At 43.2% G+C, this 19980-nt stretch overlaps 3 protein-coding genes across 5 annotated transcripts; 1 reads left to right on the plus strand and 2 right to left on the minus strand.

The window, feature by feature from the left end:
• The first annotated feature begins 421 nt into the window (after positions 1–421).
• On the plus strand, positions 422–8468 carry spoplb (speckle type BTB/POZ protein like b). Of its 2 annotated transcripts, none has more exons than XM_077024623.1 (13): positions 422–608; positions 2803–2920; positions 4604–4736; positions 5000–5118; positions 5274–5395; positions 5549–5700; positions 5812–5939; positions 6509–6686; positions 6800–6855; positions 6998–7120; positions 7235–7377; positions 7609–7662; positions 7781–8468. In XM_077024623.1, exons 4-13 carry the CDS (start codon positions 5041–5043, stop codon positions 7923–7925), a joined length of 1179 nt encoding a protein of 392 aa, XP_076880738.1. In that variant the 5' UTR covers positions 422–608; positions 2803–2920; positions 4604–4736; positions 5000–5040; the 3' UTR covers positions 7926–8468. The 2 variants fall into 2 exon arrangements, with proteins under 2 accessions (XP_076880738.1, XP_076880739.1); XM_077024624.1 differs by lacking the exon at positions 422–608 and adding an exon at positions 643–755.
• A 337-nt stretch (positions 8469–8805) lies between these two features.
• Positions 8806–14624, minus strand: nxph2b (neurexophilin 2b). Its single transcript, XM_077024625.1, has 3 exons — positions 14152–14624; positions 13813–13925; positions 8806–11265 (listed from the first exon to the last, which is right to left on the minus strand). Exons 2-3 carry the CDS (start codon positions 13855–13857, stop codon positions 10573–10575), a joined length of 738 nt encoding a protein of 245 aa, XP_076880740.1. The 5' UTR covers positions 13858–13925; positions 14152–14624; the 3' UTR covers positions 8806–10572.
• A 335-nt stretch (positions 14625–14959) lies between these two features.
• LOC143528760 (uncharacterized) lies at positions 14960–19057 on the minus strand. Of its 2 annotated transcripts, none has more exons than XM_077024631.1 (5): positions 18854–19057; positions 17412–17992; positions 16813–16888; positions 16270–16383; positions 14960–16085 (listed from the first exon to the last, which is right to left on the minus strand). In XM_077024631.1, the coding sequence occupies exons 2-5, from the start codon at positions 17938–17940 to the stop codon at positions 15443–15445; spliced, it is 1362 nt and encodes a 453-aa protein (XP_076880746.1). In that variant the 5' UTR covers positions 17941–17992; positions 18854–19057; the 3' UTR covers positions 14960–15442. The 2 variants fall into 2 exon arrangements, with proteins under 2 accessions (XP_076880746.1, XP_076880747.1); XM_077024632.1 differs by lacking the exon at positions 18854–19057 and adding an exon at positions 18667–18766.
• Between the last annotated feature and the right edge of the window lie 923 nt (positions 19058–19980).

The raw sequence follows: 19980 nt of genomic DNA on the forward strand, positions 1-19980 counted from the left end.
TGTATAAGTTATTTCTATTATCCTGTGGTATAGCTTTTGTTGCCTTTAGAAGCCATTTATTAAATGTCTCAGGCCACTGAAAACCATTACGAATACAATGATGGTATAAGTAGGCTGCTATCTGACATCTTTTCATCTTTTGGTGATCTTGGACAGTTCCACAAGCCCTCATCTAGCTTCTGGGAAAGGATGATGTCATGGTGATAGCTAATCCTTGAAGTAGGCCTAAATTACATTTCTTAAACACAAATAACCTTGTCAGTCAGATTAGGTCATGAATGATGAATTACGCTGACCAGTGTCAAAAAATAGTTCTCTAAAAGCAAAAGTAATATTGTAAAGAGGGTTAGATTTAGCAATTCTATGGAACACACGGTTCCAGGAGGAAGTTCTTATGCCATCCCTGACGCGCATGCGCATTACTCACAGAACAGAAACGCAGACGCCGCTATATGCTCGCGTTAAGCTGTTTTGAAAGGCAGAAAAGCACCCCTTCTCTTAAAATAGGACCAAAAGTTCCCTCTTTCAACACAATTTTTAAAAAATCTTTTCTATGTAAAAAAAACTCTCACAGTCTTTCTTTGTTTATTGTGAAGAGTGACTAAAAGGTTTGTAAAAGATTTTCATTTTCGTTTCGACACCGCTCTGGCCGCTGCAGCACAAAGAGCGCTAGCTGGCTGGCTAGCCGCTCCGTTTACTAAACAACCACGTCGCGCTCTCGTTGACTGAAACTATCTTTGCCTTTTTCTGTCTTCGTGGGTATAATTTTCTTTCTTTCACTGGAAATGAAATTTGTCAGGCCGCTTTTGTTTTCGTTTGTGTTGCCACTTGTTTGGGGGCTGTGCGCGAAATTTAGGCCAAGCGAGCTAGTTAGCTAGTTTTGTGGCTAAGTCGCAGGCTAGCTGTGTGTGTGTGTGTGTTTTACACTCTTTAACTATTTTCCTCAGTGATTTTCCAACGAATTGACATTATGGACGCGACCCTGGTCTCTTATTGTTCACTTTTGCCTTCAGGTTTTATAGTAAGTGGGATTTTTTCCCGACGTGAACTTAATCAGATGGAGATGACTGAATTTAGCACGTTAGCTTACGGACTAATCTGCCGTCCTGCTTGATAAAAGTTAACTTGGCGTCAGCTGCGGTCCGGACCGGCACGGCCCGGACGGAAGGACGTGATTTTATTAACGCTGGTGCCTTAAAGCAGCTCGTCGTTGGGCTCGGGGTGGCCTGTCGTGTTTCAGGTGTGAGGTTGCGACTGTACTTGGTTTAATTGCCTAATTTGGTATACTGTTGTGTGGACTAGAGATGGACGGAAATCTGGCAGGCGTACATGGTGACGAACTTCCACCAAGCCCACATTTCAAGCCCATTGCCTCCGTTATTAAACTTTGATTCTCCTCTTTGCTCTGAGCTTATTGTTTTATATGAAAGTATTGAAGCGCCCTTTAGCTGTAAATGTTGTATTACGTCTGTTGGTTGTGTATAGATCTTAAACTGACTTCTGTATTGCGTGACATTAAGGTTGCCTTCATGTTGTGGCTGCAATTATTTGAGGTGACACGTCAGATTAATTATTTTCCTCAGCAGCGTGACATAAAAATCTGATTTGGGCCGTTTTCAAATCCGTTTGGACCACTTCACATGTTCTATATGTGGTCCTATGTTAGATGCGTATCTAACCCATGACAGTCTGACCACAGTGAGACCTGTCAGGTCAGGATTCGTGTGCTTCTTTGACATTACACTCCACTACACTGGTGTGGATCACTGACCACATCCCACCACTGCTGGCTCATGCACAGAAGAGCCAGCAGGATCTGCTAAAACAGCAGCAATGCCCTTTGCCCCTTTTTTTCGCCTTCTAGTGCTAATCCTCAACAGCTGATGAAATGCCAGCTGACCTCTGCAACAAAGTCTTTGCACTGAATACTTGCCTCCCATGTTTCAGACGTTTGATGGACGTCTGATCATGGACTATTTTACAAATGCAAAGTGGTGGTTGTTGCTGTCTGTGCACTTGGGTCGAGCACATTATTGTGTTTGTAAGTGTGTGCGTGTTGAAGACAGGAATTTGTTCACAGTGAAGGCAGAGATGGGTTATCTGCAAATATGAATGTTAATCAGGATCCAGTTTTATTAAGATTTTAGCATATTGCTCTTAAGATTGTGTACTGGTTTTGTCTTCTGCCTTATTCATTGTTTAACGTCAAGCTAAAACGGGAGGACAAGAAACCAAATGTTTTACAGTTTAGTCTGCAGCTATGTTAGATATGTGGATATTTAGAATTTAATAGTCTGCCTCTTTCTGGGAACTCAATGTTGATGTTTGGCCAAAATAATTCCACAGTCATCTCCAAATTATTTTATAATCAAAGTATTTTATGTAACTGTATAGTTTAATGTGCAGTTGGTGTTAATGAATTATAGTTTAGTTTTCTAACTAGATTTGTATTAAGTTACAGCTAAATTTCAGTCCAGATTTAGTTTATTGCTGTGTCATGCAACCCAGCAAATTAATTACCCTTTTACTGTTTGCTTTCTCCCACCTCACTGTGTGGGAGTAAATATTTTAGGGCCTGGAAAAAAAGAAAACAAACATGACTCAGACAACCATTGTAGTTGGGCCTAAGTCAAAAGTGATGTTGAAATCACCCTTCTTCCTATAGAAATATACAAACTGTCTATGTCTGTATTTGTCAATTTGTAAGAAATCAGGGGTTTGTTATAATGTACTTTGGCCTAATGCATGTCTACGACACTCCAGTAGATGTTTTACGTTAACATGCATTATTTATCTTACCAGGGTTTGATCACTTGTTACTGGCAGTGACGTCCCAAGGAACCTGCAGACTGCCAGGCTCTCGGTTCTGGAAGTCCTCAATGAGTTACCTCTTCTAATTAGTTTCAGTACACCAAATGTGGTGAGTGCACCCAGAGAAGCATTGGTTTTATATGTCAAGCATTGCATTCGTTCTTTCTTTTGTTCATTTTTTGGAACCATGGGAGAATTCCATGAGAATGTCTTATGGCATTCTAAATTCTGCATTTAAAACAGCACATGTTAATGCAGACTACTTCATGTAAACAGTACATCTCCATTCTATACAAATATCTCCAGCTCTGAGAAAATGTCTTTTTTTTATTAAGATGTTTTGACCCCCTTGGAAATGAGATGTTGCATATCAGGGGGCTATCCTTTAAAAACACTCAAAGACCCTCTGTGTGAAGGATTCTAGCTTTCTTTTTTTATTATAAGAGATTTTTTTTTATCTAGCAATACAAATAGAAACAAAAATATGTTCCAACGTACTGTTAGTTGGTCTAGATGATGTTTTGATGTCTGGACTATGTCATTACCAGTGTTTACATCACTAGCCATGCATCTTTTTGTGGAGTACATTGATTACCTATAGCATAATTTTTGGTGTTATTACAAATAATATTGCAGTGATTGTCACTGTTGTGTTAATTATTGGCAATAAGTACAAATAAGCCTCCACTTCAGATTCTGCTTTCTGTTATAAGGTTATTACAAACGGTTGCTAAATAAACTACCAACAGTGTGTCCAGCAGCAGTGCTTTGTTTGGGGGAAGACTCTAAAAATGACATATTGCCAAATACTGTTGCACTCATTTGATAGGTTAAGTCATAACCAACCCCGTGGGTCCACTGTATAATAGAACGGTGGAATCTTAGGGTTGTGGTGGTAAATGACGGCATCTGAACAGATGTGGAAGGCTTCCTGCAAGTATGATGGTGTCCTTCAAGTAGATTGTGGGAATATGTGTGAGACTCATTTTTTTAACTGACTACAGCTGATGAATTGTAGAAGAGAAATAAGAGAATCATGAATTTGTGATTACAGTTTTGATTTAGTTGATCATTTATAGTTAGTTGGAATCTTAGCAATATGGTGGCTGCTTGAGGTAGTTGGGAACACCTGGTGCTTGTCAGAGGTGCAGAATCATTCCAGTAACAGTAAATAAGCTTTTTAAAAGCCTAACATGATTTCTTTAAACTGTACTAACTGGCTAGATACCACACTTTTTTTATATAAAAATAAATTATTAATAAAAAAATTAATAATTAAATTAATTAAAAATAAATAAATTAAATTAAAAATATAAAATATTAATTAAAAAATTAATACAGAGGCTTTCTTATTTGAAGTAGTGTTTATAGTCCTTGCACTTAAGTGTTCGCTCAGGTACATCTGTGGTAAAACATACTTCATGGGTTTTAATGGTTTATGTATAATTCTTGCAGATTTTTAGGTAGTGATCATTAGTTTCCTTAGTTAAACATTGCTATGAAGTTCTTTATAGTTTAACAGTAACAGGCAGAAACACACTGTATCTACAGATTGTGCTTTATGCTGAAATCACATCTGTGTTGTGGCAACTAAAATCATTGTAGCTTGAAAGTAAGGCTCTTGGTCTCTGTTGCTTGGGGTTACCAAGCAAGTGCTGCTGAAAAATGCCAAAAATTGATTTATTTGTAATTCTCTCACACATTCTCACACACTCTCTCTCAATCTCACTCTCACTCTCACTCTGGGTGTGGATGTGTGTGTGTGTGTGTGTGTGTGTGTGTGTGTGTGTAGCAAGGATGGGCTGCAAGGAGACTGATGTCAGTATGCAGTGCTAGAGCTGTGTCTGATCACTGTGTAGAGACCTGTGTTTTACAGTCGTGCTGTAAGGCATGGCATGAGTAGTCTGCTTTTCTCCAAACTCAAGGTAAGAATTAAAGGTGACAGGGAACCTCTTCACTCTTAATGACTCTTAATCACCAGCCACTTATATTACTTGCTTTGTAACCTGCCTAATGCTTTTTTAAAACTGTACTTGTACCCAGTAGCTTGTACTTTTAAAACATGAATGCAAAAATCTATATGCCTTTGGTTAAATAGTTTTATATACATTTTCACCTACTTTTTGTCGGTACCAGTAGTATGTAATGACTGTAAAGGCTGAAGTGCATAATTGTTTATTATGCGTAGGTCAAGCATCATACAGGACGTCAGAGGGGATTAAGCTGGCCATGTCACGGGTCCCCACGCCCCCTCCCCCGGGGGAAATGACATCAGGACCTGTGGCAGAGAGCTGGTGTTACACACAGGTAAGCCAGCATGGAAGAGCCATCGTGGTGGATGGCTAGGGCTCATAGGTAGTATGCATATCTGGTCGCAAAACTACAAATTGTAGCTGTTGAGGTTTCAGTCTGTGGAATTTCTATGGTTACATTACAGCTTCTTTTGAAATGTCATCTGACAGGTTAAAGTAGTAAAGTTCTCCTACATGTGGACGATAAACAACTTCAGTTTCTGTCGGGAGGAGATGGGCGAGGTTCTGAAGAGTTCTACCTTCTCCTCTGGTCCCAATGACAAAATGAAGTGGTAAGATTAACTCTTAAATTCACCCAAAGCCACCGTTGTTCTGAAGCTCATAACCATAATACCCATTCACAAAACATGCTTCGTGACCTCTGGGCCAAGACAAAGCAAATGCAATGTCCTCCTCAGACCAGATGTGGCGTCTTTCCTCCACAGGTGTTTAAGAGTGAATCCAAAGGGCCTTGATGATGAGAGTAAAGATTACCTATCCCTCTACTTACTGCTAGTGAACTGTCCAAAAAGTGAAGTACGAGCAAAGTTCAAGTTCTCCCTGCTGAACGCCAAAAGGGAAGAAACTAAAGCCATGGGTGAGCCCTCGCAAAAACACATAAACCAGTAACCCACCTGTCATTGTCTCTCAGCCTTGGGAAGAATACAGCCATGACCATTTTTTGTGTCGTTTTTGGTCTTTTTCACAGAAAGCCAAAGAGCCTATCGCTTTGTCCAGGGAAAAGACTGGGGCTTCAAAAAGTTTATTAGACGGGACTTCTTGCTTGATGAAGCAAATGGACTTTTACCCGATGACAAACTTACTCTGTTTTGTGAGGTACTATGTCTATTTTTTGACAATACAGCCACCCAGCCATTTGGTTATATACCTCTGAATTGTGTCTGTTGTTCATTGGTCACTTTAATGGGTACAGCTGTATTACGCGATCATTTTTATAAGTGTACAATTATTGAGTGCACGTTATTTGTTGCCATAATTCTCAACTCCTTCTACTCCATGTATAATTGGCTAGTTTCTGAGCACAGAACCACTACTGACCAGATATTATATTTTGTATTCACCACACCAAGTATAATAGGTTGTGCCCTATTGATTCTTTCTTATATATTATATATTTTGAGGTGTTTTAATAAGTCATGTTTTGAATTTATGGCTGGGGAGTACCTAGAACAGGTTTCCTCTTAAAGAGAGTCACGTCAAGACCACTTAGAACAGGACTGCAATCAGCCAAGACTTGACCTTGTCATGTTTGAATAAAGAGGTGTTCCTCCTAATTCCGATCCTACCTTTAAAGCTTCCATCAGAAGATACCTCATCTGGCTGCGTTGTGTTTCTTTCAACAATTTGCTTAAACAAATCTCCACAAAACCCGTGGAACCCTGCAGGTGAGCGTGGTGCAGGACTCCGTGAACATCTCGGGCCAGTCCAACATGAACATGCTGAAGGTTCCCGAGTGTCAGCTGGCTGATGACCTGGGCAGCCTGTGGGAGGGGTCCAGGTTCACAGACTGCAGCCTGTTTGTGGGAGGACAGGAATTCAAAGCCCACAAATCCATCTTGGCAGGTGAGACTCCTCACCCTGTGGGTCTGAGAGGAGACTGATCGGTTTCATCACGTGTACGAGTCTGTTTTCAAAGTGTGTTTCCCTAGTTAACACCTTCATGTTGTTGTTTGTAGCAAGGTCACCGGTATTCAACGCTATGTTTGAACACAAAATGGAGGAGAGTAAAAAGGTGGGGAAGGAAGCTGCTTTGATTAGATGTTCTCTGTATAAGGTCACTGCTTATTTTCTGCTCTTTAAACATGATTTTATTTTTTTACTTTTTTCTTCCCCTACGTGTGTTTCTCTTTCTCCCCCGCCATCACCCTCACCAGAACCGTGTGGACATCAGTGACGTTGAACCAGACGTGTTTCGAGAAATGATGGTCTTCATCTACACAGGGAAGGCTCCTAACCTGGAGAAAATGGCCGATAACCTGTTAGCTGCAGCGGACAAGGTGAGACCAGAGGCAGCAGAGACACTGCACCTGCAGTAAACAAATGACCAATCAGTACGTCTTGTGTAGTAAACGAATCTCGTCACGTGAAGTTATCTGTCTTGCTCTGTGCAGTACGCTCTGGAGAGACTGAAGGTGATGTGTGAGGAAGCTTTGTGTAACAGTCTGTCCGTCGAGAATGTTGCCGATATCCTTATTCTAGCAGACCTTCACAGCGCAGAGCAACTCAAAGCACAAGCCATAGACTTCATTAACAGGCAAGCGCGACGCTTACCTTTTCCGCCGTCTGTTTCTCACATCCAGCCTTTAACATACTTTAGCACGCACACACACACACACACACGTGTATGCATGCACACAAAAGGAATTATCAGGAACAAGGTGCAAATGCATACTGTTGTGGGTGAAGTGAGCTACGTGGCGTGTGATGTCGGGGTTTGTTATATGCACGTGCCATACGTAGTAAGCCCTGTTTGTTCCCTCCTCAGGTGCAGTGTTCTCAGACAGCTGGGCTGTAAAGACGGGAAGAACTGGAATAGCAAGTACGTATGCCAGTGCACTACAGCCTCTAATACAGCCTCTTAATACCTGAAAATACTCAGCACTGACTAGGAAGCTCCATAGTCACTTGATCCATTGCTTGTATTGCCCCCCCTGTAGTCATGCGGCAGACATTATGGAGACGGCGGGCTGGAAGGCGATGATTCAGTCCCACCCTCACCTGGTGGCCGAGGCCTTCCGTGCCCTGGCCTCCGCCCAATGTCCTCCATTCGGCTTGCCCAGGAAGCGGCTAAAGCAGTCCTGACCTCCGCCCTCACAGACTTCATAAAGACATGACCTATATGGAGGCGACCACCCCACCCCGCCCACTTTCCCCTTCGTATCCTCCGCCCTCTTCCCGCTTCCTCTCCAGAGCGCCGTTGGGAGGACTGCCCTGGCCCACAATGCTCTTTGCTCACTGCAGAGGAAGAAGGAGCTGCCTTCAAAAATGGCTGCGTCCCAGCCGGCTTCACTCTGAGCTACTGGAGCTCTGCTCAGTGATGTGTCAATTGAGAAATGGCCTTAAAGGACACCCGTGCCCCTGTCCCTCCGCTGTGGTGTGTGTCTCCGCACCATCGTGTGCCTGTCGCCCCTTTACCTGGGCCTGTCCAGATTGCACTAACTCTCCCAGAACACAGTAGTTTTAAGGTGGTGTTTAGGACCCTTGTCTGTTAAGTGTTTTCAACAGGGGTGCATTGGCTGACATAACATGGTGTTCAGCCCTGTCTGTGATTTTGACATTTCAAAAAATAGAAAATAAAAAAGGAGGGAAAGAGAAGGAATAGTGTGTGAACTCACCAGAACACATCCACATGTCAAGTGCAAAATCATTTCCATGCCGACACTTTTTAAAAATGGTGGTGTTGGCCATGTTGTTGGCAAAAATGTTTCCTAGTAATGTCTAACATCATTAAATATGGGCATAAGTATTAACTGAGATTCTGTATTAGAATACTTGGTAAAATGTGATGCATTCTTTCTGAGTATAAATATGAGTATTACATGAAAACAGAACTGAAAATGTTGATATTTTGCACCTACTTAACTATTGGGTAAATATGAAGATTTGTTTACCACATTGTTTACAAAACATTTTTCCTTTTCACACAGACTTATTTTTGAGTTTATTTTCAATGATTCGCAGCTTTGCTTTCTCTCTTCAAATGGAGTTTTTGTGTTTGGAAACTGTATTGTGGATGAAAAGTACTTTGATTTATTGCTTTGAAATTAAAATGGAAAAACACTAAAAAGTCACATTTACTTAAGGTTTACTTACACCAAGTCCAACGTTTAAATATGTTAAAGATCTTGATCAAAACAAAGAATGTTAAAAATACAATAAGCACCAAAGTAGTAGTGATGGTACAGTTGCAAAAAAAGTTATGAAATCTGTAAATCTCTACAGTGATGAGTATTTCATACTTTTGTGTGAAACCCGCATAGTCATCTTTAAATTATATTTAACAACTGCTCTCTTTTCTAGACCTTCAGAAAATCATTTAAGGTCTGATGAAGCAGGTGAAAGCACTGAGCCCTGAGCACTTAGCTCTGTTTCACTACTCTTTCACAAATCGATGCTTCGCTGTAACGTGGCTGGGAAATACACACATGCAGCCATGCGTCATACAGGACTGGTTATGACACCCAGCATATTCAAAGCTAATGCAATTACTACAGCAGTGTGACGACAGTCCGAATGAAGGATGTGCTGGAGACACACACTCACGGCCAAGAACCTTTCCATGACCTGTATCACAGCTCTCCACTCCTGGTGGTCCTGGCACATTACCAGTACACGTTTTGGGACTGTTGTGCAGTTGCACCTGCAGGATTTTACTGCATTCTAGACATTACAGGCCACATAAACATAGATCTTGATGCACGTCTAATTCTTGTAGCTATTTATAACAAAAGGAAATGATTGATGTCTCAGGGCAGGTTCAGCGATCAGTAATTATAGCATTTTGGAGCATTACTATAAGCAAAACATACCTTGGTATCAATTTCATATCTGTTCATTTTCCGTGTCGTCTTTTCCAGCTCTACCGTTCCCACCTTCAGTCCCACCTTCCATGTCGTATTTTAGCATTAGCATCGAGTCCATTATCAGAAACCTTCAAGACTGTTTTATGCATTGCTGTCACTATTTGTATTTCGGTTTGCACTGTCTAACTTTGCGTCTAATCAAGCAGAATTGTGCTGAATGTCAGAGCAGAGTTTTAGGTGGTTGGCGTTTTGCATTTTTTTTTTTTCTTGACTTTAATGATCAAAGTAAATGGCACAGAGTAAATCAAGGAGATGGGAGAATGCATTACAGTTTAAAACTCCATTATGTCATAGCCTGCTTTGTTGGCATAAACACGAAAACATCCACAAGGCATGAAAACGAACCTCACAAAGACAGCAAGAACGTGTGTTTTTTTTTCTATAAGTCTCAACTGGTAACAGAACTTTGCAACTATTAATTTGGGACACACACAATGTAAATGGTGTAGCACTTAAAACATCACACTTCTGACATCACTGAGGTCATTGTGAGCCATTCACAGATGAAATGACTTTGTGTGTCTTTCAAACTGCACCTTATTTACAGTTAAATTTACAAATGCTATTCCAACATTTTAGAATTTGTTAGAACATGCAAATCTGGTAACTTGGATTGTTATTGGCTAAAATGGATTAGCCACTTTCCTCATTTAGCTAAGAAGGACACATTCTCTCCTCCCATGATTTGTCCTGCATCAGAGGACTAAACAGACTAAAGGGGGCAAGAAGGCAGAACTCAAAGCCTCTGGGCTTCCAGCAGCTGCTTGGCTCTTTCCTGCTCAGTTCCTGCAAAAAAGGTAACGAGGTATCTGCAAATTCTGCAAACCAGCTCATCAGACATTTGAGCTTGCATAATCTGGATAGCGCTATCCCATTGAAGTGTAGGGCATGTCGCTATGGTAATTGTAGTCGGGGCAGACCTTCTGGACCAGTTTGTAGTCAGCGCTGAAGAAGTCTATGTAGATGCAGATGACCTTGAAGGGCTTGTAACAGAGCCAGGAGACGTGGCTCTGGGTCTGCTCCTGGAAGCACACCTTGTTGGAGCCGTGGTTGCAGAAGGATGTCCGCTTGCTCCGGTCCGTCTTCTCGTACTCCACCTCGCAGCTGAACGTCTTACCATCCTTGGGGATCTCCTGCACTTCCTGCTGGACGATGCCGAAGTTGACCATCTTAGAAGGCGGTACGAGGCTCACAGACACGTTGCCCACTCCGGTGGAGTTGTGCCGGAAGTAGACGCTGAAAGATCCGTTGCCATGGTCAACAATCTTGCCTGTGATTTGCAGGTTGAACTTGAGGGTCTTGATGTTGGAGTGAAAGTCACCCCAACCGAACATCTTCTTAAACTTGCCGGTCTTGACGATGGGCCTGCGCTTGGCACGCACCGGGGCCTCCTCTCCGCCCGTGCGGTTGGCCAGCCAGGACCAGGCGTCCTGCGGACCATTCTCTGGCGGGGCGAAGAGACGGGGCGGTCTGGCGGGATGTGAACGAGAGCTGTCCACGTCTGTATCCCTCCATCCCGCCGAGCCTGGCGCCGCTCCGGGCTCTGAACCATACACCACCTTTAGAGCCGGACACCAGGGAAGAGTGCTGTTAACACACGGCCCTTCCTAATTTGTTCCTCTGACAATTAAGATCAAGATCAAATTTAGTTTCAATGTTAATAATGACTGCTGTAGTGAAAACAATAGTGCAAAAATGATGTATTAAGAGTGTTTGCAATTCACACCATCGATATGACCATGTATGAGTAGAAGTGAATTACATGTGTGTGTGTGTGTGTGTGTGCGTGCGTGCGTGCGTGCGTGCGTGTGTGTGTGTGGACAAAAGAGACTCGTGTTAAAGTGTAAGTTTACAGTTAAAGATGACGGACACATCTAATAGCCTAAAATGAAAGCTGGCATGAGACACTCTCTGTAACAGACAGTGATGTTCTATATGATGCAAATGGGATGTAAAGTCTCCTGTCTGGGCTTCTCACATGAGATCCGTTTCCTCCAGTAAAAGAGCATTCACCAGACCGTGCCCCAAACACCGGAACGGGCGTTCAGCTCAACACAGCTTACAGCTTAAACACGTCCTGTATCAGACTTGCAAGAATCCGCCTGGGATAAAATGAAGTCTGATCACTATGCTAAGTAAAATAGGACTAAAAAGCAAAATATGAACAGATCCTTAAAAGCAAAAAGCTGTATGACAACAAGGCAAGATAAATGCAGGAGACGCACGTCACCGTCTAGGACCCTCACTCGTCCCCCACGGGGACCCTCACTCGTCCCCCACGGGGACCCTCCTCACTCGTCCCCCACGGGGACCCTCACTCGTCCCCCACGGGGACCCTCCTCACTCGTCCCCCACGGGGACCCTCCTCACTCGTCCCCCACTGGGACCCTCCTCACTCGTCCCCCACGGGGACCCTCATCTCTCAATTGCTTTGTAATCTGACACAGGTTAAGCGACAGACACTAGCACTATTTTACATGCGTGAGTTTCATAAGGCTTCATAATTCCTGCGCAATGCACCAGAAACCAGGACAGCGGTCGCGGGGACGGGGACGGCCATGACTAGCCCTTTGTCTCCCCGCGAGGACAGCAGCATTTGCTGCTGAGAGTGAGAGAGATTAAGAACGTGTATCCACTCACGCTCTCACACATCTGTCACTCTCTTTGTACTGGTATTACAATGCACAAAGCAATCACAAACCCTCTACGAAGGGCAACAGGGATGACTGACAAGCCCCATCATGGAGGACGCGTTCAGGAGTTCTGTTCCTCTCTCCTGTGCCTCTACTGAGTCAAGAACAACAGCTACTGCTACTTTTATTGTTAGTGTTTGAGACTGGTGATATCGGTAAAGCTACGGGTTTAATTTAGCTCTGAATCAGGAGTGAGAACTGCATTCTACAAGAAGATTATCAAACCAAGCCTAAATTGAGCAAGTGGTGGTATATTTACCATAGGTTTATGGTGAAAAAAAATACTATTCTTTATCCAAGTAAACATTATTTCATTTCAGAATCCCATATAAAGACATTTGTAAAGAAACTGAATGGTGAAAGACACATCACCTCTGTGACATGACGACACACACATAATATTTTTGCTCTGGTTTTGCCATTACTCAAACATCAGATTTAATTTGTCATGTCATTTCTGCAATCCTCCTAAGAATGCTGTTGGCAAAAAAGAAGTGAAATGGCAAGACTGTGATGAAAGATTATTCTCCAACACATAAGCCCTTCTGTGAAAAATAACATACATAAAAACCAATCAATAAATCTTTTGGTATTTTCAGAAATCATGGGATTTGGGACCGGCTTCTAATCCATGGTAAACACATTTTATTGCAGTTTAAGGGAGGGGAAAAGCACAATAATAAATGGGAGGAAGCAGACTGAGTTCAGGCAAAGCCGACTCCCTGGAGGTTGGATGTTAAGGCCAAGCCATTGCAAGAATTCTCATTTGGACTTAAACTGGTTTCTGGGCTAAAACCTCTTCCCTCGCGCTGGCCTCTCAAGGTCAATTTATTGCATTTTGAATTCTTATTTAAAAAAAATAACAGCGCGCGCTTGCCTCTCATGCACTAAATAACTTGGAATGAAGAATTCAGTGAGAGACACGCCGCTGCAGCGCTCAACTTCAATCAGCCGCTATCTGTTCTGATCTGTGGTCACCACTGTGGGCCAGTTTTCCACATACACTGGCCCTAAGTGCATTCTCAGTACACAGTCAATGAAAGTCTGTCTGCATTGCCCTGCGTCTAAAAAACCAAGCCATGCGTCCTTTGTAAAATGAATTCAAGAAACAGTGGAAACGCCTTTGATTAATTGCTAGCATGGCCTAAAGGTATGTGGGCTACTTCTATTAAATTGTAATTGACTACTCGGTTTAACGTGTTTGTTGAATTATTAAACATAGAAAACACAAGTGCCAAGACAATACATGTACACAGTTAATGGGCTTTAAACTCTACTCTGAATGAATACAGATTAATTAAAAAAGGCATTTTATACTTCTGTTTCATCCTAACACAGTCAAGTGGTGAGATTCGGGATCGCATAATTCACTGTATATCAGTTCCATCACACACTAATTAAAAAATGACTTACCATGTGTAAGCACAATACCAGCATCGCGGAGTGTCGCTTTGCCATCTTCGCACTTTTGACTTTAAAACACGTATTAAAACATAGGCGCCGTGATAACTGTTCACTGCCTCAATCTGCAAAGCAAACGTATGAAGCGCAGGAAAAAATATATATTAGCAAGTTAGGAAGGAGATATCAAATAGTAAATCAACCAAAATAAAGTATCACATAGTATTACAAAACAAAACGACGTTTTAAAATGTCGTTTTATTAAAAAAATAAAATCAGGCTACATTAAAGCACGATGTGACGTGTCCGTGCATGAACTGTACAGTGTGTACGGTCCGGTTCTGAACTCACGCTCCATGTGCAGATTCGACTCCGTACATGTTTGCGCGCACCGCATTTTTTCCGCGTAAAAAGCGCAAAGCACAAGGCGCGTGCACGAGGAAGAGTTCGGGGCGCGCCCGGACCGCACGTGCCGGCAGGAGAAGACGCAAACAAAAACCGACCAGGTCCTCAAGAACTTTCAAATGTCACTGAAAGAACAATACAGCCGCTTTCTTGGGCAGCTCAGATCATGGCGACCGTCAAACCACCCCAGAACGGCTCGTTTGGCCCTCTTAAACTGGAGCAGTTCTGAACCGGCTGGAGATGATGCGTTCTGCAGCCAGTGCTCGGGGTTGCAGAGCTGCTTTTGATCGGCCGGGTCCCTGAGCAGATGTCCGCGAGACTGACGCGCACTCCGCCCGCGTGGCTCCGCTGACGCGCCAACGCGCGCGTTGCAGTTTTGAGAGGAACACGCGCCCTTGACTTCACCATGCGGACCAATGACGGTCGAGGAGGCAATAGGGACTCTCTTCATTTAATCTTTAGGCAAAACTGTTTTTTTTTTTTTTTGCAATGAAACTCGCCTTCAATAAAAATTCAGCAAGAAAACAAAAAAACACGCATTCTGAGTAATATTGTGTATATCTGTATAGTCTAACACTATATTGTAAGCTCTTTTATAAACAACATTACGTTTATTTACAATATGAGTAGGTCCAGGTGCAGTAACTGCCGTAAGTAGCTGTTGGGTTGGAGTACTGGGTGGAGGAGTTGGACACTGCTGTTTTTGTACTGCTAGCACCACCATGTGGCCGATATTGAAACTGCACTCAAAATATTGTCGGTTGTCAATCGTAATTTATTATTTAACAACGAAAACGAAAACAATTGAGAACTTTTTAAAAATCGACATTACTTTTCAGAAAATAAATATTTGAAACCTTTATATACTGGCCACTTAAGTTTTGAAACATACAAACATTTGTGGTAGTACTGTAAGACATTTGAGCATGTTTTTAGCAGCTAAATTCACACCTTCTCCAACAGTTAAATAATCTATTGCAGGAGTTACTAATACAAAACATATGTACGTATGTGTTGTAACTCTACAATAACAGGCAAAACAAAACAACAACAAAAAAATAATGATGTGTTCTCAAACCATAAATGCAGACAATACAACAGTTTCTTGAACAAATTTAACAGAAAGGGTGGTATTACCTAAAACCTCTGAGCTCTGTAACAGAACTGAACAGCCCCAAAAATAATTAATAAAATGTACAGAAGGCTGCGTTTACAGAAAATGTCCTCTGGGAAGGATTCATTTATCGGTTTCTTTAATAATCCGGCTGCGACTTTTCTCAAGTGCAGCTAACAAGGCCCTGAAACTACTATTCTGTGTGGTACGCGCTGACTGGCTCTTCCTAACAACCCTTGAATCCACGCTGGAGAGCTCCAGAGGGCTTCTAAACCCATTTGAGTGCGTCAGCCGCCCCTGACGTAAGCCGGGTGGGGTGTCCCCCTCCATCAGCACGCCATCTCCTGGAGCTTCACGTCGTGGTTCTTCTATACTTTCCTCTTGCATGAGTTCCTGCCTCGGTTCCTGTGTTTCCATGGTTACAAAACTGGGCGTGCAGTCGAATTTCAGAGCCCTGCGGGTTCCTTCCAGGTGCGCACCGCCTGCCTGCATGCCTGGGGGGCTAGCCGCATCAGGACCGGACAACTGCCTCTGCGAGCCAGCACCGGGCTCCGTGGTAATGGTAGCCATGGTAAGTTCCTGGGCCGAGAGATGGTGAACTCTACTGGGTCTGTCCAGGGAACGTCTGCCACTCTTCCCTCGGCACCAGACCAGAGTGCGAGGCCATGCGGACTTCACGCGATGTCCCCGGCGAGGTCGTGACACCACATGGCTTTCAGACGCACCTGTGACAGTGGCTAACCTTTCTGTGCAATGACGCAAATTCCTGTAAGCAAACACATCAAGATGTACTGCATGCGTTACACACACTGTCACACAGTACATGCTAATTTCTGCCTTGGTCAAATTGACATTTTTTTCTTAAGCATCAATACTGGTCATTATTCAGAAGTTCACCGTTATTGCTGATCTGATCTATAGATTTTTCTGGTCGTAGTCTCTGGACGGACCTTTGCATGAAGACGTGGAGTCTAGAACAGAGGCCCTGTGTTTGGTCCGTTACCACACCATTAGCACGCTCAGCCGCTAGCTTCCTGATCCGCTTCAGGTGCACCCACAGCCTCCTGGCAAACACACACACACACACACACACAAAAGGACATAATCAGTGGCATGCGACACGCTGGACCAGCATCAGCAAAAAAAAAATTTGTAATAAAAAAATCTCGGACAGAGAGCACGATCAAAATCTCCAATCGAAATCGTTCCTCAGCGCTCTGCTAAGCGGAGGCGTTTATACTTGGCGATCGATCGCGATATAATAGTGTCCATTTACACCCCCCCCTCCCACTCAACAACTTACGTTCGCCACTCGGCACACTCATTGACTAGATATGTTAAAGTTGGCACTCCTTGTCTCAAATGTTGCCGACCCCTGCTCTACTGTGTTAGATAAGATAAACACTTTATTGATCCCAGAGGAAATTGCAAAATTGTTCTACCATTTACTTCTGTCAGAGCACCATCCCTGTATTTCAGCAAAACCCTCTTACCCCTTCACTTGTCGCTGTCTCTGCGGGTGCCACGCTTTATTAAGCAGCCAGTTATCACAGGAAGGTGAAGCTGGATCTTAAGGAAGTCAGAGAGGACAGATTTTAACATAGGGCTTTCAAACAGTGTCACAGGATAGCCCTGGCACTGCACAACTTAGTGCTCTCCCTGTTTCTACAAAACCACCTCACTTCTGGCTGGAGGTATCAGTGCTGATGTGCAAAAAAACCAACTCACACTATCTTATGAAGTGCAGGGAAACCTGAGGAACATGGACTGTTTAGTAAACAAGCGCATGGTTCCCAGTCTCTAATTAAGCACAGAGTTAAACAAACAATGAGAATAAATTTTCTCATTTCTCTAAGGCCAGCCCTGCAGCACTTCATTACAGAGGACTGGCCTGTGGGCTTTGTGATGAACCACGAAGTTTGTGCATCAAATGCAAAAATAACTCACTCAAAATAATGGATGCTAATTATTCTCTGATCACACTAGGAGTTCAACACAATTTTTAAATATTCTGCAAAACATTTTGCAATACATAATCAGATAGTATTGTCCCCATATTGGAAACAGAGTAAGTAAAGTCTGAAACCGTTACCAGTGTCCCTTTTTGTGAGTTTTGGAGGTCTTTGTCTTCTCACTCTTGAGAAAAGTCTCATGCATTCTCTGCATTTCAGTGAAATGCTGAGGGGGGAACTGGGGCCTGAGGTTGCAGTGTCTTCTGACGGGGAGTCATCCAGCTGACTGTCAAAACCTGCACGGCGACCATCTCCAGGCCCTCCAGATAAGCACACTTTCCCAACTAGTTCAGGTGTAACCGGTGTCTCCTCCGAGTCCAACTCTAGGACCTCGTCTTCCCCGCAGTCCAACAGCTGCACCTTGTCCCCACCGCTTGGAGCTGGGCTCCCATTTGCGAGAGGGTTCCCACAGACACCGGAGGGCAATGAGGGCGCTGACTGGTCGCTCTCAGCACCCCTGACGCTCTGCACAGAGCAGTCCCGGTCCGGATCCAAGCTGAAGCCTGGACTCGTGTGTCGTCGTCTGGTCCAGGTAGAAGTCCTTAAGGCTCTACGGGGCGGATCCTTCAAGTCCCTCTGAATGTTCTGCAGGCGTTGTCGATGCTTCATTAGGACAGATGTGGTAGCAGACTCCCAACTCACTGAGAATTAGAAGCGCCACCTAAAAGGTGGGAGACATTATAATAGGCCCATGCAACTAAACAGACGTGTCAATAAGATCCGTGCATCAGTCAATTAAACTTCAACGCTTTCTGTAAAATAACACCTGGAGTTTAAGGAGGAATTCGTTGCCCATTTATAACATTGATTGTACCTTCACAGTACATTTAAAACTCCTGCCTGTCACAAGACACCTGAACCTGCAGGCAGCACACGGGGCGTTTCTAAAGTATTTAGCCCATAATGTTCATACATTACATCCGGGACACTTCGCGTTGTTACCGTACAACAGTATTAGCTTAGCCACCTAGCTTATTTTGACTGCATTTAGGCTCGTGTAGAAAGCCCAAGGGATTTTAGCTAGTTTTGCGTGTGGATATTTAGGTCTAATATACGTTATACGGGATCACAGGAGAACACTATTACTATAAGATACGTTATTTAGTCAACTTAGGTTAGCTAGCTATGCTAACCACGTTAGCTACAGTCCGTTCGGCCATAACAAAGCTAAGTGGCTAAGCTAACAGGCTGCCCGGCTGCTTAACGAGCTGCACCGCTAACGTTATCCACATGGACATGAGCCACTTTGGTAATAATCTCCACGAAGTGACAGTAAAGTCCCAGCTGGACGCGTCTGCTGCGGTGGACAGAGGACATTTACTCCGTTATAATAACCTCGATGAGGTGACAGTTAATTCCCAGCAGGACGCGTCTGCTTCTGCGGACATTTAGCCCTAACCGACCGCTAGGTGCGCCCGTGAGGCCGAACAAAGTCCTAAAACAGACATTAAACACTAGCCTCACTGCTTGGCCATGAACTTCCTTTAATTTTGCAAAGAATAAAATAGCAAACAACACTTACCTGTATGTTCCCCTTTATATATACACCAAACGGGTTGTAGACACCGCTTACATTTCTACTACTGAGTGTGTTGGTGAACTGACACTGGAGGAGCAGAAATGATCGCGTACGCCTAAAGGCTGATTGTGTTTTAAAGTTAAACCCTGGTCTGGTAGTGAGATACCGTTTTAATTTATTAGCCGTTTAAATCTAGTCACACACGTTCAGTGAGGACTCGCGGGTGCCCTCTGGCGGTTCAGTAATGTTATTGACTTAGCGAGGAGAATAGGGAGCGGCCAGGGCCCTCACAAACCAGATCTGTTACTAAATGAGTCAACCGCTCTGTTGGAAGAAACTGTGTGGTTTAATACGAGTTACAAGCGTGCACTCGTTACAGTTAGATTAGTGGATACTGTAGCAATGTTATTTCTCTACCTGTTTAAAAAAATTATTGGTGTGTGGTGTACATTCTTCATGACCTGCAAAAATCTTGCAAGCATGAATATATCGCCCCTGCTGGATGAAAACGGTCGAATTGATGCTTGCACATTTACTTCGGAACTGTATACAGCACAAACTCATGTGACTCACGGTTACCATTAAGTAACATTTTTCTCTTGTTCACAAGTTACTGCGTTTCCCTTGCAAATTTCAATACCTCCAGTTACTGCCCGTGTTATAAGTTAGTGATCCTATATATTGGCATCACTTTATTCCACAAATGAAGTAGATTCTATGGAATAAGGACTTTGTGCATTAAAATCAGGCATTTTAATCTATAGCATTTTCCCAAAATTTCAAAATCAGAAAGAAAACAATTACCAAAAAGTGCACAAATTAAACACTCAATTAAAATAAAACAGTCAAAACGTGGGTTACAATAAAATGTTCCTCATGTGGGTTACAGTGTTTATTTATGAGTTGCATATTTGCCGTCTGTTCCACCTGTGCCAGATCTTCATGCAACATCTCTCCAAGAGAACATCCCTGGCCATCGCCATGGAAACAGGCTCAACTCAAGAGTTGGAATTGGGGTCAAAGGTTAAACCATGGAGGCCTGTCACCCTAGATTTGACTAGGAAGGAAAACCATGATACTGAGGCAGGTATAGCTTGGCCAGCATCTGACGAGACTTTGTTAACAGGGAG

Source organism: Brachyhypopomus gauderio, chromosome 12 (assembly GCF_052324685.1).
Source record: "Brachyhypopomus gauderio isolate BG-103 chromosome 12, BGAUD_0.2, whole genome shotgun sequence".
NCBI classification, from domain to species: domain Eukaryota; kingdom Metazoa; phylum Chordata; class Actinopteri; order Gymnotiformes; family Hypopomidae; genus Brachyhypopomus; species Brachyhypopomus gauderio.

Excerpts from the sequence above, each read along its gene's own strand:
- spoplb (XM_077024623.1), top strand. The coding sequence starts at position 5,041 with ATGTCACGGGTCCCCACGCCCCCTCCCCCGGGGGAAATGACATCAGGA. Across the intron at positions 5,701-5,811 it reads GGAAGAAACTAAAGCCATGG|AAAGCCAAAGAGCCTATCGC; the intron begins GTGAGCCCTCGC and ends TCTTTTTCACAG. Across the intron at positions 7,121-7,234 it reads TGTTAGCTGCAGCGGACAAG|TACGCTCTGGAGAGACTGAA; the intron begins GTGAGACCAGAG and ends TGCTCTGTGCAG.
- nxph2b (XM_077024625.1), bottom strand. The coding sequence starts at position 13,857 with ATGGCAAAGCGACACTCCGCGATGCTGGTATTGTGCTTACACATG. Across the intron at positions 11,266-13,812 it reads TGGTATTGTGCTTACACATG|GTGGTGTATGGTTCAGAGCC; the intron begins GTAAGTCATTTT and ends CCGGCTCTAAAG.
- LOC143528760 (XM_077024631.1), bottom strand. The coding sequence starts at position 17,940 with ATGAAGCATCGACAACGCCTGCAGAACATTCAGAGGGACTTGAAGGAT. Across the intron at positions 16,384-16,812 it reads AGACAGCGACAAGTGAAGGG|GAGGCTGTGGGTGCACCTGA; the intron begins GTAAGAGGGTTT and ends TGTGTTTGCCAG. Across the intron at positions 16,086-16,269 it reads CTCCACGTCTTCATGCAAAG|GAATTTGCGTCATTGCACAG; the intron begins GTCCGTCCAGAG and ends GTTTGCTTACAG.